The sequence below is a fragment of the Miniopterus natalensis genome, chromosome 2, assembly GCF_054644295.1.
Source record: "Miniopterus natalensis isolate mMinNat1 chromosome 2, mMinNat1.hap1, whole genome shotgun sequence".
Taxonomy (NCBI): Eukaryota; Metazoa; Chordata; class Mammalia; order Chiroptera; family Miniopteridae; genus Miniopterus; species Miniopterus natalensis.
Window position 1 is genome coordinate 99,260,018 of NC_142082.1, and position 12,748 is coordinate 99,272,765.

The window sequence follows — 12,748 nt, forward strand, 5'->3', positions numbered from 1 at the left end:
TATTATGCCACAGTTAAATCTGTTTCACTGTTAATGGATATTTGGATTGCTTTTAGTTTGGAACTATTATTAGTAATGTTGCTTTAGATAGTTTTTAAAAAAATATATCTTTATTGATTTCAGAGAGAGGAAAGGAGAGGGAGAGAGAGAGAGAGAAACATCAATGATGAGAGAGTCATTAATCAGTTGCCTCCTGCACGCCCCCGACTGGGGATCGAGCCCGCAACCGGCGCATGTGCCCTGACCAGGAATCGAACCCCGATCGCTTGGATCCTAGGTCGACGCTCAACCGCTGAGCCACGCCTGGCCGGGCACTTTAGATAGTTTTATGTTTTTACTTTGGAGCATATGTATGAGCATTTCTAGTGAGCATACACCTACAAGTAGAATAGATGGGCTTACAGGATATGTGTATGTTAAACTTTGGTAGGTAACACCAGGTAGTTTTCCAAAGTGATTATACAAAATTCCATTCCCGTCTGCAGAGTATGAAACTTCTAGTTGCTCTACATCCTCACCAACACTTGATGTTGTCTCTCTTGTGGGTGTAATTCTATCTCATTGTGATTTTACAAGCATAATAACTGTTACTGTGTATTTACCTGATAACTTATGAGGTTGAAAGTTCTTTCATATGATTATTGGCCATTTGTATTTTCAGTGACTTGTTTTTAAGAAATACCTTGTTCCGTCCTTTGGATATTAAATCACTCCACAAATTCTTTCTCTGATAGCAGGTAATTTATAGTGTTGGTTTTTGCTTTACTTTGTTTTTTACCTTATTGTATTAGATTGTAATAGTAGTTACTTGCTGTTCTGTCCCTAATTGTTTTACTTATTTATATATTGAGTTCCCTAATGTGGATGTGTGCCTCAGTGAGGGCAAGGATTTTTGTCTGTCTGGGTCATAGTTATTCCTAGTACTTAGAATAGTGCCTGGCACATAGAAAGCATTTGTAAATATTGTTGAAAGACCATATATATTGATAAGTATCCAGAGTGCTATGGATTCATTATTTCAGTATAAATGTATTTTGTATTAACACTTCAGTGCAGGGCACAACACTGAAATTAGGAAGCACCACTCTGCATTTATTAACCTGTTGTGTTTTTTTGTAAAGTAATAAAGTCTTAGAGTAGGATGCAGTTCAGAGATGTTATCTGACTTTTCCTGCATGTGCTTCTCACACTGGGTTTGGAGTAGCTCAGTGTGCAGCAGGATATCATTGTGTACCAGGTGGTTGAAAGCACTGATTCTGGAGCCAGACTGCCTAGGATGTAGCTGTGTGTGCTGGAGCAATTCACTTATCCTTTCTGTACCTCAGTTTTCTCAGCTATAAGATGGAAATAATAAGAGTACTTACTTCATAGGACCTTTAAGATGGCTATGTCAGGTGCTGAGAACAGTGCCTAGCACAGAGTAGGCAGTGTACAAGTGTTAACTATAAGGTAACAGGAAAGTGGGGAACTAACACAGACATGATACGAATACAGATCACTTTAAACAAAAAAAGAGATTTTCAAGAAATTTTGCACGTGCTTTGGGCTATTGAATTCAGAAAACAGATGGATAAGTTGATAACTAGAGGCAGTAGCTTTATAGAAGGAACCAAAAGTAAGCTATAATTAAGGTTACACATCCCTACTTAGGAACAAGACCACTGTGGGTCAGTGGTTTTTATTACTGACTAGCTTGAAATTCTGATGTTGTGTAGCTCACTACCTAACAAGAGAGATGACTTTTGTTGGACAGAAAATTGTTAGAAAATTATTTCTTTTGTTGATCTCAGATTTACTTCTTCTGTTGCTTTATATTGGTTCTGGTTCTTTCCTTTGGAAGAATATAGAATAAATAGAGGTAAATAGGTTAGTTGTTTGTGTTGCTTCATTAGCATGTTCTACTTCAGCTTAAATATCTCTGGTATCTTTGGTCCTTCTGCATATGACATGGCTTTGAACCTTTTATCATCCTCCATCCTTCTCTGGGTATAATTCATTTGTCATTATTTCTCTTGAAATGTAAGACTTGAACTAGTGACTGGCTATGTTGCACTTCATCTGCAAATTTAGTTTTCCTAAATTTCCTCAATAAAATGCAAAAACCACTCGCATTTTAGGCCAACTGTGTCATTGATTATAATATCGTGTTAGTCACTAAATTTAGCATCATTTTCCTCAAATAGAATGATTAAATAGCAATGGATAATCATTAAATATTTCTTGACATGAGTAATTTAGATACTAGTAAAAAGAAGCTAAAATATTTTGTTTTAATGAGAAAAAAAGTACACCAGTCTTCATGCTAAATATCAAATTCTTGCCAATGTTGACCTTATTGTCAATTAATGTGAAAATCTAAACAAAGAATTCTAAGATCATTTCAGTGACATTGCAGTTAGTATTATTAGTATAAATTGTACAGGTAATATCTTGAGTGAGGTTAGCTTTATTGCCTGAAAAATGTTTCTTTTAGGTATTGCGGTTACTCCAGTTGGTTAACTGCAACCTCGGTTACTTATATTTGAGATCCCTATTCTAGTTTATCTGAGTATTTGTTATGAAAGATAACTGTCACTCATTTTGTTGATTTCCCAATGTAAGCAAATTATTTTTAATTTTTCTAAATTTGTTTATTTAAATAACCTCACCATTTTGATTTGAAAAAGTCCTTTGAATCTTCTTTGGACTTAATTTGTATTCATGTCTCATCTCTACAACTGAGGAACTTTGGATTCTTGGGCTAGTCAATTGACTGGCTTATTCCCAAGTATCCTGTTCTGTGGATGGAGACGCCTGGCCTTGAATACAGCAACAGGCTTTTATTTCTTCACTTCTACTTTTCTGTCCACCCATCTTTCTACACAGCAGCCAGAGGGTCATGTAAATATGTAGAGCAGGTCCTGTTATTCCCTTGCTTATCTCATTTCAAAAATTTCCCCATGCACTCAGAATAAATCCACACTCCTTCCTATGGCGAACAGGGGTCTGGGTGAGCTGGCCTCTGCCTGTCTTTCCAACCTGTTCCTTTTAGCCACATTGATCACTCTGCTTTCATAGCACTTCACAGTTTATAATTCTGTGTGATTTGGATTTGTTTACTTATTACTTGTTTCACCCAAAAGATGGATGCTCGATGAGAGCAGATATGGTGTTTTTATTCACTGATTTAAAACTTAATGATCAATAAAATGTGCTGACATGGATACTTAGGTATTTATTGTTCTTAAAATCCTATGATTCCTCCTACTTTCAGATAAATGTCCAGCTCTTCTTTTCCTGTGGCAATGTTTACAACTCCTCCCTACCACTTGAATATTTATATCAAAATGGCTGTGTCTTACATTTTTTTAATAGTAATTTTTTGGTAAGTCTCAAGTTACAGTGCCAAATGAAGGCTGGTTAAGTCCCAGATATATCAGTTTCTTTTGCATTCTTTAGTTGATTTATTTCTAGAAAGCTTTAAAATGATTACAGAGTGTTCCCAGTGATTTATTTAAATATGACCTTATAGCCTTGGCCTGTGTGTATTATAAAATATGATTCTAGGCTGATCATTTTAAATTTGTTAATGTTACATTTGCTGTATAGGTATGCCAGAAATTTACTCCTTTTAATAATGTCAATATTGGTGTCAGCTGAAACAGAAGAATCTTTCTGAAAATTTAGTTTAATACTGTACCCATGATGCTACCCAGAAACAATAAGTTACTCATTTTCTTTGGTCAAGTCACTAAATTACTGTTTGGTGATTTACCTGGTAGCTTAAAGAATTAGAGCATTTGTCAAAGGGAGCCATCTCAGCTTTGGTTTATCTCTGATGAAGTATGTATAGTAGAATAGATTCATCCTATTCTCTCTTCAGATTAAGTTTAGGAAATTGACTCAGTTTTTTATTGTTTCCCCCTTTTATTTTTGTATGAGACAGTAATGGTGAGGCTGAAGCTCTGGGGAAGTACTTCGTTCTGTTTGCAGAAGCAGTCCAGTCGTTGAACTGTCTCTAGCAACTGAGCATGTTTTTTTTCCTTTTATAAAAATATTTTTATTGATTTTTAGAGAGAGAGAGAAATGGAGAGGGAGAGAGAGAGAGAAACATCAATGTGAGAGTGAAACATCTATTGGCTGCCTCCTGCACGCCCCCTATCAGGGATTGGGCCCACAACCCAGGCATGCGCCCTGACCGGGAATTGAACCGGCAACCTTTTGGTGCAAAGGGTGACACCCAACCAACCGAGCCACACCAGTAACGGCTGAGCATGTTTCATTTAAAGCTCTTCGTAGTTCAATAAGTCTTGACATAGAAACTATAGCTTAAAATTCTTTTTCAAAGCTACCATATTTTTAGATAAAGAATTTGAGTAGGTATATTGCTTCAGTGGTCTTAATAATACTATTTAAAAAGGTTCTTTTACCATTGTCATTACAGTGACTTTATGATGTGGCCTAAGGACTTTACTAAGAAGAAACTGAACTTTGAGGGGTACTTAAAGCGACAAGGAAAAGGCTTTGTGAGATATAATTGAGACCCAGCTGTTCCTTGTCAGCAGCCGCTTTTTCAGATGCTTTGGAGGATGTGATAGTTTGGCCATACACAACCCACTCTTAAGCTTTAAGCTGGCTCTGCCAGGCAGGAGGTGATCTGATGCGGTGATCTGAAGAGGCATGCATGGGTTTGGGAAGTTAGGAAGACCTGAGTTAAAATCTCTACTCTGACATTTCATAATTGTGAACTTGATCAAGTTGTTTAATCTTTTTCAGTCCCAGTTCCTTATCTGTAAAAATAAGGATAGTATTACCTACCTTGTAGTTGTGAGTATTAAATAAGGTAATATATGTGAGATTATTTGCTATGTAGTAGGTTTTCAGTAAATAAATTTTCTTTTTTTCTCTGCATTAATATTTTCAGTACTTTCTGGTGGAAATCCCCTGCACCCACAATTCAGAGGTATTTTGCAAGGATCATTTTAGTTTACCTGTAGCTCTTCCCCCCAGAATGTAAATTTGAAGAAGTGTATAGTAAAGCAGGCCAGTTCATCTGTTTCTGAGGAGAGGATAGCATTTGAGTAATCAGAAAACACTTTCTTAAAATAATCAAAAATTATTTTTAAAGTGATTACGTTACATTTTTTATAGCTTAATGATGCTAATTAAAACTATGTTGTTATTGACCAGTGCATTTTTTATACCTGTGTCCAGGGAAGGAAAAATATACAAGATGGTGTGAGTGATGGTGAAATTCCAAAATTTGATGGTGCTGGATATGATAAGGATCTGGTGGAAGCCCTTGAGAGAGATATTGTGTCCAGGAATCTTAGCATTCATTGGTTAGTGTCTTTTAAGTTCTTGAATTAAAGTAGCAGAGAAGATAAGTTATGGGTTGGCTCGGCGTGAGTCTTCTCTTTTAGCAATTAATCTTTTGTTTATGACTTGATCCATAATATGAGTGTATTGAATCGACAGGACAGTCCCTTTCTCAGAATATAACAAGGACACTTTAACATGTTAATTTGATATTGACATAACTGACAGAGGTTGTTAATTGAGTAACATGTTCTAATTAATAACTGGAATGTTATCTGATCACTGATCACATTTTATGCAGTAAGAATTAGAATAATGTTCTTAATATAAGAATAATTTCACAAGTAAAAAAAAAAGAATTAGTATTGACCATCAGTCAGAGGCATTCTTGAATACCCATGAAACTTTGCTGTTCTTGCAAAGGGATGACATAGCAGATCTGGAAGAAGCTAAGAAGTTGCTAAGGGAAGCTGTTGTTCTTCCGATGTGGATGCCTGACTTCTTCAAAGGGATTAGAAGGCCCTGGAAGGTGAGAATTTATTAAAATAATATAGGTGTAAAAATGCTGCTTGCGTGATAATGAAAGACAGCATTGTAGTTTCTATATGTGTTTATTAACACAGTTTGTAAAGGTTGAGAGAGGTTTTTATGTACCCCAAATTCCTGGATTTGAATTTGTAGTTGAGTTATGCAGCCTCTGCATGGCAGGAGAGGGGCTTGGAGTGTTGAAACTATAGTCTTTAGTTATGTTATTTCACTCAGGGCTGCTCAGCTAGAGATTCATTTTAAGAATTTTCTAGATGTCCCTTTCTGTAAATAAAAAGCAAGCAAATTAAACAGTAATCAGACATAGTCTTATAGAATAAGTTTGGTCAAATAAATACCTTTCTAAAAATTAGCCTATTTTTCACTAATTATTTTGATCACTTCATCTAGACTTCGTATAAATCTCAGACATAATCAGAATATGTGTTTCCTTTTAGCTTGCCATCTGCTTTAGAATTTAAAACCTGCCTAGAACTAGTTCCTCCTAACTCTAGTGTTTTCCTGTTAGCATACTGAAAAACCCTTCCAACAGCTGCTGCCTGAAATGTACTTTGGTCTTAGCAGAGGCAGAGCCTTCCTTTACTTTAACTGGTAAGAGTGCAATAAAAGAGTGGTTTTACTTTGCCCTCCTGAATTAGCTGGGAAGGTCTGTTTCCTCTTCCCAATCCCTTCTCCTTTTTGTTTACACAAGTAGTTGGGGCACCCATGGCATTTTGATTGCCTCTCACAACTTAAATACTTTTTTTTGTTTTGTTAATCCTCACCAGAGGATAGTTTTTCCATTGCTTTTAGGGAGTAAGGGAGAAAAAGAGAGAGAGAAACATTGATGTGAGAGAGACACATAGGCTGGTTGCCTCCCACACGGGCCCTGACTAGGGGCAGGGAGTGAACCCACAACCCAGGTACGTGCTCTTGACCAGGAATCGAACCCATGACCTTTTGGTGTGCAGGCTGATGCTCTAACCGCTGAGCACACTGTCTAGGACTCAAGTACTTTTATAGACTGTTATAGATTTACCTAATTTGGGGAACATATTACCATACATTTTCCCTTTATTATAACATCTAAAACAATATTTTAAAGAGAGAATAAGGTCTTAAAATAGGTGTTTAAAGGACTTTTAAAGTCGCTGTGGAGGTAGGTATAACCTACCCTCATGAGGAGCCCTGTAAGTTTTTAGCAGAAGGGTGATTTGCAAATGTGGAAGATCGCTGTGACCGCAGTATGGAGGATAGATTGGAGTTGGCATAGATTGCATATAGATGAGGAGTCTGATCGGGAGGCTGTTGCAACAGTCTAGCCAATGATGAGGACCTGCACTAAGGCATCTTTTATTTGGTTAATGAACAAATGGGTAGATTTATGAGAGATGCTTTGAGGTATATGATAATTAATAGGGACAAGGGAGAGGGACAAGTTTTTCGTTTTTTGTTTTTGTTTTTTTAAAAATATATCTTTATTGATTTCAGAGAGAGGAAAGGAGAGGGAGAGAGAGAGATAGAAACATCAATGATGAGAGTCACTGATTGAGCAACAACCCGGGCATGTGCCCTGACTGGGAATCGAACCCCGATCGCTTGGATCCTAGGTCGATGCTTAACCGCTGAGCCATGCTTGGCTGGGCAAGTTTTATGACTTGGTAATTCCAGGCTTGAATCGAAGGAATAAGCAGTTACTTCTGACACCCACTACCCCAAATTGGTACAAGTTAAGGGCAGTTTCCCACAAGACTACCCTGCTTGAGATGCGAGCTGCAAACTTGTGTTCCCCAGGTCGCCCTCACTTCTGATCTGCTAGCTATAAATTTGGGGCTTCTTACTACCCCCTCAGGTTCAGTAATTCTCTATAAAGACTCACAGAACTTAGGAAAGCATTATGCTTAAGATTGCAGTTTTATTACAGAAAAAGGAAGTTATTCAGAATTAGTCAAAGGAAGAAATACATAGGGCGAGATCTGGGAGGATGCTGAAAGTAAAGCTTCTGTGTCCTCTCCCTGTGGAGTCAGGTTGCTTTACCCTCCTAGCACGTAGATGTGTGACAGTGCATAGAGTGTTACTAACAGGGAAGCTCGCCCACGATTCAGCTTCCAGTTTTTGTTGGGGTTTCATTACATGGTCATGATTGATTGAATCATTGTCCATGTCTCAATCTCCAGTCTCACCTTCCTCTCCCCAGAGCCCCAACCCTCTAATTACATGGTTGGGTTTTTTTAGGAAGGGCAGCCCCCATCCTGAGTCATTTATTAGCGTAAACTATATAGGGCCCCACCATGAGCCACCTCATTAGCATAAAATTTCAGGGCTCAACATGGACAACAAAGACACTCTTGTCAGTTGGGAAAGTCCAAGAATTTAGAGTCTTCCTCCCAGGAACTGGCCAGCCAAATTTTTTATTATATAGGGTACAATGAGCTGATGTTGGAAATTGAAAAAAGGAACAGGTTTAAGTAGAAACAAAATATGTTTAGTAAATGTTCAACAGGTAATTAGAGGTCTGGAGCTTGGAATAGGGTTTAACTTAAAATTGTGAGATATAAGTGGTGGTTGATAATATGCACGTAGATGAAATTGTTCAAGGAGTTTATAAAAGAACACAAAAGACTTAGAATAGCTTTGGGAATGTAAAGGGCAGGGTAAAGAGTAGACCTGAAGACACTGAAGATAGTCATGATGGAGAAGTGTCAAAAAAGAGCAGTGTTACAACCAACCCAGGGAGGAAGGGTTTCAGGAAGAAGGGACTGAATACCAAGTATCAGCAACATCAGAGGTCAGAGAGAAAGAAGGAACATGTGAGCTGAAAAGTGGCAGTAGATTAGTGAATTTGGTATTTTTAGTGAAGTAGTGGAGGCAGAAGCCAGATTGTAGCTCATGAAGAAGCAATAGTAAACTTAAACCATTTCTTTAAGAAGGTTAGCTGAGAAGGGAAGGGAGAGGTAGAAAGTAGCTAGAGGATTTATAGAGTTAAGCAAAGGATTATTAAAAAATGGGACAGATTTAAGTATGTTCATATACCAAGGAGAAAGGGCCAGTAGAGAAAGAAATATAGGAAATAGAATAGGTACTCAAAGGAGTAATGCCATGAGGAGGTCAGAAGTAAAAATATTGTACTATATTTAAGGTTGGAAAAGGGAGGGGCCATTAGAAAGAGAAGAATGAACTTGGCTATAGCTGTGCCTATACTTTAGTTCTTTTGTAGCTTTCAAAATAGCAGTCTCATGCACAGTTAAAGGCTCCTGGCAAAGCACAAAATTTTTACTAAAATTAGTGTTTTAAATCCTGATGATCCCTGGTTGTTCTGTTCTACAGCTGGTTTCTGAATTTAGTTGTGAAACTTTGATGTGCACATAGCTTTCAAAGTTTAAATCCTCAGCTTATTAAACTAAATTAACAAATGGTTCAGAATTCCTTTTTAGATCACCAACTATTATGCAAAAGAAATGAGATCATAGTGTTAACTATGATCTGAGCTCCCAATAGAAGTGGATAGTGAAGTAAGTGTTTAAGAATCTATTAGCCTTCAAGGCTAGAGAACTAGTGTTTTCAAATAATTTTTACTCCTCATTACTTTATTTTTATAGAATACTTTCCTGCTTATTTATTTTCAAAGGTGAGGAGTAACTACAATTTAGTTTTTAGTTCATATTTAGTGGTTCTTCCATCAGTAACAGTATTTTATGTAAACTATTATCTAGCACATTAAACTGATAAAATGCTAGCTAACTTGATTATGTTTGAATCACCACTAGATTTTAGTTACTGTGTTAACTGATAAACGGATCTTTATTTTTGATTAAAAGCTATATATTATAAGTGTGTTGTGGAAGATAAGTTTCTCGTCTTATTTTCATTTTGCTTACACAGAGCAGTCACTCTTAAGTGGTATTTAAGACTATGCATATTTATCTTCTGCCAGGTTTAGGAAAATTGGGTAGGTTCTTTCTAAGTGTATCAGAAGATTCCTTGTTGTCTAGGCTCTTTGTTAGCCCATCTCTGAGTATCTCTGATTTGAGACATTTTATGAAATCACTTCTTTTTTTTTTTTTTTTAAATCCTCACCTGAGGATATTTTTCCATTGCTTTTCAGAGAGTGGAAGGGAGAGGGAGAGAGGGAGACATTGATGTGACAGAAACACATCAATTGGTTGCTTTCCTCATGCACCCTGACCGAGACTGAGCCTGCAACTGAGGTACTTGCCCTTGGCTGGAATTGAACCTGGGACCCTTTAGTCCGAGGGCCACCACTCTAACCACTGAGCCAAACCAGCTAGAGCACTTTTCATTTTTTTGTATCTATAAAATGATATGGGAAAATTTTCTTGAACTTTAATAGCTGATATTTTATAGGAAATCATTTTAATCTGATAAATCATTTACTACCTTTTTTGAAATTTCAGGGTGTGCTGATGGTTGGACCACCAGGCACTGGTAAGACCATGCTAGCTAAAGCTGTTGCCACTGAATGTGGCACAACATTCTTCAATGTTTCCTCCTCTACATTGACATCTAAATATAGAGGTGAATCTGAGAAATTAGTCCGTCTGTTGTTTGAAATGGTGAGTGATGATATATTTAGATTTCAAAGTACTGTTGGTGTAAACAGTGATATCCCTATAATCTAAATCCATTCATCTAGGGCAAGTATTGTTGTAGTTTAATAGTTCTTGACATACTAATAAAATATGGGATTTAGGGTTTCTGGAATTGTTGATGTGTTTTTGATGTATCTTCCTCTCTGAGGTAGAAGAAGGCCTTTTGGCATCCTATCCAGTGAGGGTAAAAGACTTTAAATGTGTTTGGTGCGACTGACATTTCTGGATCTCTAATGAACTGGTTGAGCAGAAGTCTATTTTAATAAATATTTTAAAAATCAGTTAGAAATTGATCTATCATTTAAGTCGGTTCCTTTTCATAAGAGGTTTGCAATAGTTAAGAATGCATATTTGAGTAAAGAGATTGTTGGTTTATCTTTTAAAAAATGTTTTGTAGTTTGGAAATTTTCAAACATTATAGGAGAAAGAATAGTACTATCCCCACATACTTGTCCCTGAACTTTGCCAACCATATAACTTATCTTTTATTTTTTAGAAATTTACTTTTTTGATATGAATGGTTGATTTAACCTCTGTCAATAACCAAAAATGGTGACTAAAGCAGTGAGAAACTTCTGCTCTTCTTTAACCATGATTTAACCATGATTTTAGAAGGAGGAAATGGCATTTTAAAAAATTCATATTGTTTTATGAGATAATCGAATGATTCCTTTAAAATATTTCCAAAGGCTAGATTTTACGCCCCTACTACGATCTTCATTGATGAGATAGATTCTATCTGCAGTCGAAGGGGGACCTCTGATGAGCATGAAGCTAGTCGCAGAGTCAAGTCTGAGCTACTCATTCAGATGGATGGTAATTGATGTTTAATTGTCTCAAAACTGTTATATTTACTTTTTGAGCTTTGTGTAGATTAATACTTTGGAAATTCTGAGTGAATGGACTCGAAGGCAGCCTGAATTTATTTGTAATCATCTGTTTATCCATTTATTTGTTCATTTGTTTATGCACTCAACAAGCACTTACTGTATACTTGTTAGGAATCTTGTACCATTTCAGGTTGTGAGGATACAAAGAAAAGGAATGCCATGGCCTTCAAGGAATTTATTACTTTGAGCAAAGATGTTAGAGATGTGATCTGAGGTCCGAGGGGTCTTTAAGATTCTTTCAAAAGGTCTGCAAGGGCTAAACTATTTTCATAATAATATCAAGACATTATTTACCTTTTTCACTCTCATTCTCTTAATAAGTATACAGTAGAGTTTTTCAGAGGCTACGAGACATGTGGAATATAATAAATAGATGGGAAGCAGAAGCAGATGTGAGGATCTAGCTGTTCTCCATGTGGAGTCAGACATTAAAGAGATTTGTAAAAATGTAAAAAGAAATGTACTCTTCTTACTAATTTTTATTTTATTTTGAAAATCATAGTTATTTTTCATAATAGTGTTATTTACATTAACAAATAATGTATATATTGTCACTTTAAAATGCATTAATATTTTTTAAAATTCTCAGTTTTAATTTCTGATGATAAATATTGATAGCTGTACTCCACACACACAAAAGATCTTTGGAGTTACATAATTTTTAAGGGTATATGAAGATCCTGAGACCAGAAAGTTTGACAACCACTGACCTAGATGGGAATCAGGCAACTTAACAGACATTACAATATATTATAATTTCTGTGGTAATTAAACTCTGGGCGTAGTGAAAACATTGTAGGAGAGGTGCCACCCAGACTTAGGGAGTCATGGAAGGGAATAGCCAAGTTAGGCTTTGAAGCATTAGCATAAGTAAGTCAGACAAAGAAGAAAAGGCACTGGGGAGCCATTGAAGGATGAGAATGACAAGCCCTGAGCTGCTTTTTAGAGATATAGTACTCTGGTGGTTGTGTGGTAAACAGGAGGCTATTTAAGCAAACTATGAGAAAACATAAAAACTGTTAAAACAAATATTTAGAGTGTGTTGTTTTAAAACAGCTGTGGTTATCCACCAACCATGTATATTTACTGAACACTTACAAGGGGTATTGTATACACTGCCAGTGACTGTAAGATAAATAAAATAATGTACTACAAGTCCCTTCTCTCAAAGATTTTGCCATTTTAACTTCTGCTGACGTGTAAGAGAAAGAAGTGACTATGTTGCATTGTGGGGGAATGGATATGGAGGAAAACATTATATGTTTTAAAAATATCACTGAATACGAACTTAGTCAGCTGAATTTCATTTAGGGGTATTTGTGACTGTTGCTGATTATTAGTTGGATAGCTTGATTCTTTCTGATAATAGTAGTATGGAGTCAAATGGTAGTTTAGTAATCATTTATTAAGAAAATACCATATTGA

The 12,748-nt window shown here is 36.4% G+C and overlaps 1 protein-coding gene across 1 annotated transcript in view; it reads left to right on the forward strand.

Moving 5' to 3' along the window:
* Window positions 1-12,748, forward strand: part of KATNAL1 (katanin catalytic subunit A1 like 1) — a 75,893-nt gene that overhangs the window by 43,853 nt on the left and 19,292 nt on the right. Inside the window, exons 5-8 of the mRNA XM_016213565.2 lie at window positions 5,194-5,321; window positions 5,722-5,827; window positions 10,239-10,397; window positions 11,123-11,249. Coding sequence (XP_016069051.1) covers window positions 5,194-5,321; window positions 5,722-5,827; window positions 10,239-10,397; window positions 11,123-11,249 — 520 coding nt within the window. The remainder of the gene's footprint in view (window positions 1-5,193; window positions 5,322-5,721; window positions 5,828-10,238; window positions 10,398-11,122; window positions 11,250-12,748) is intronic.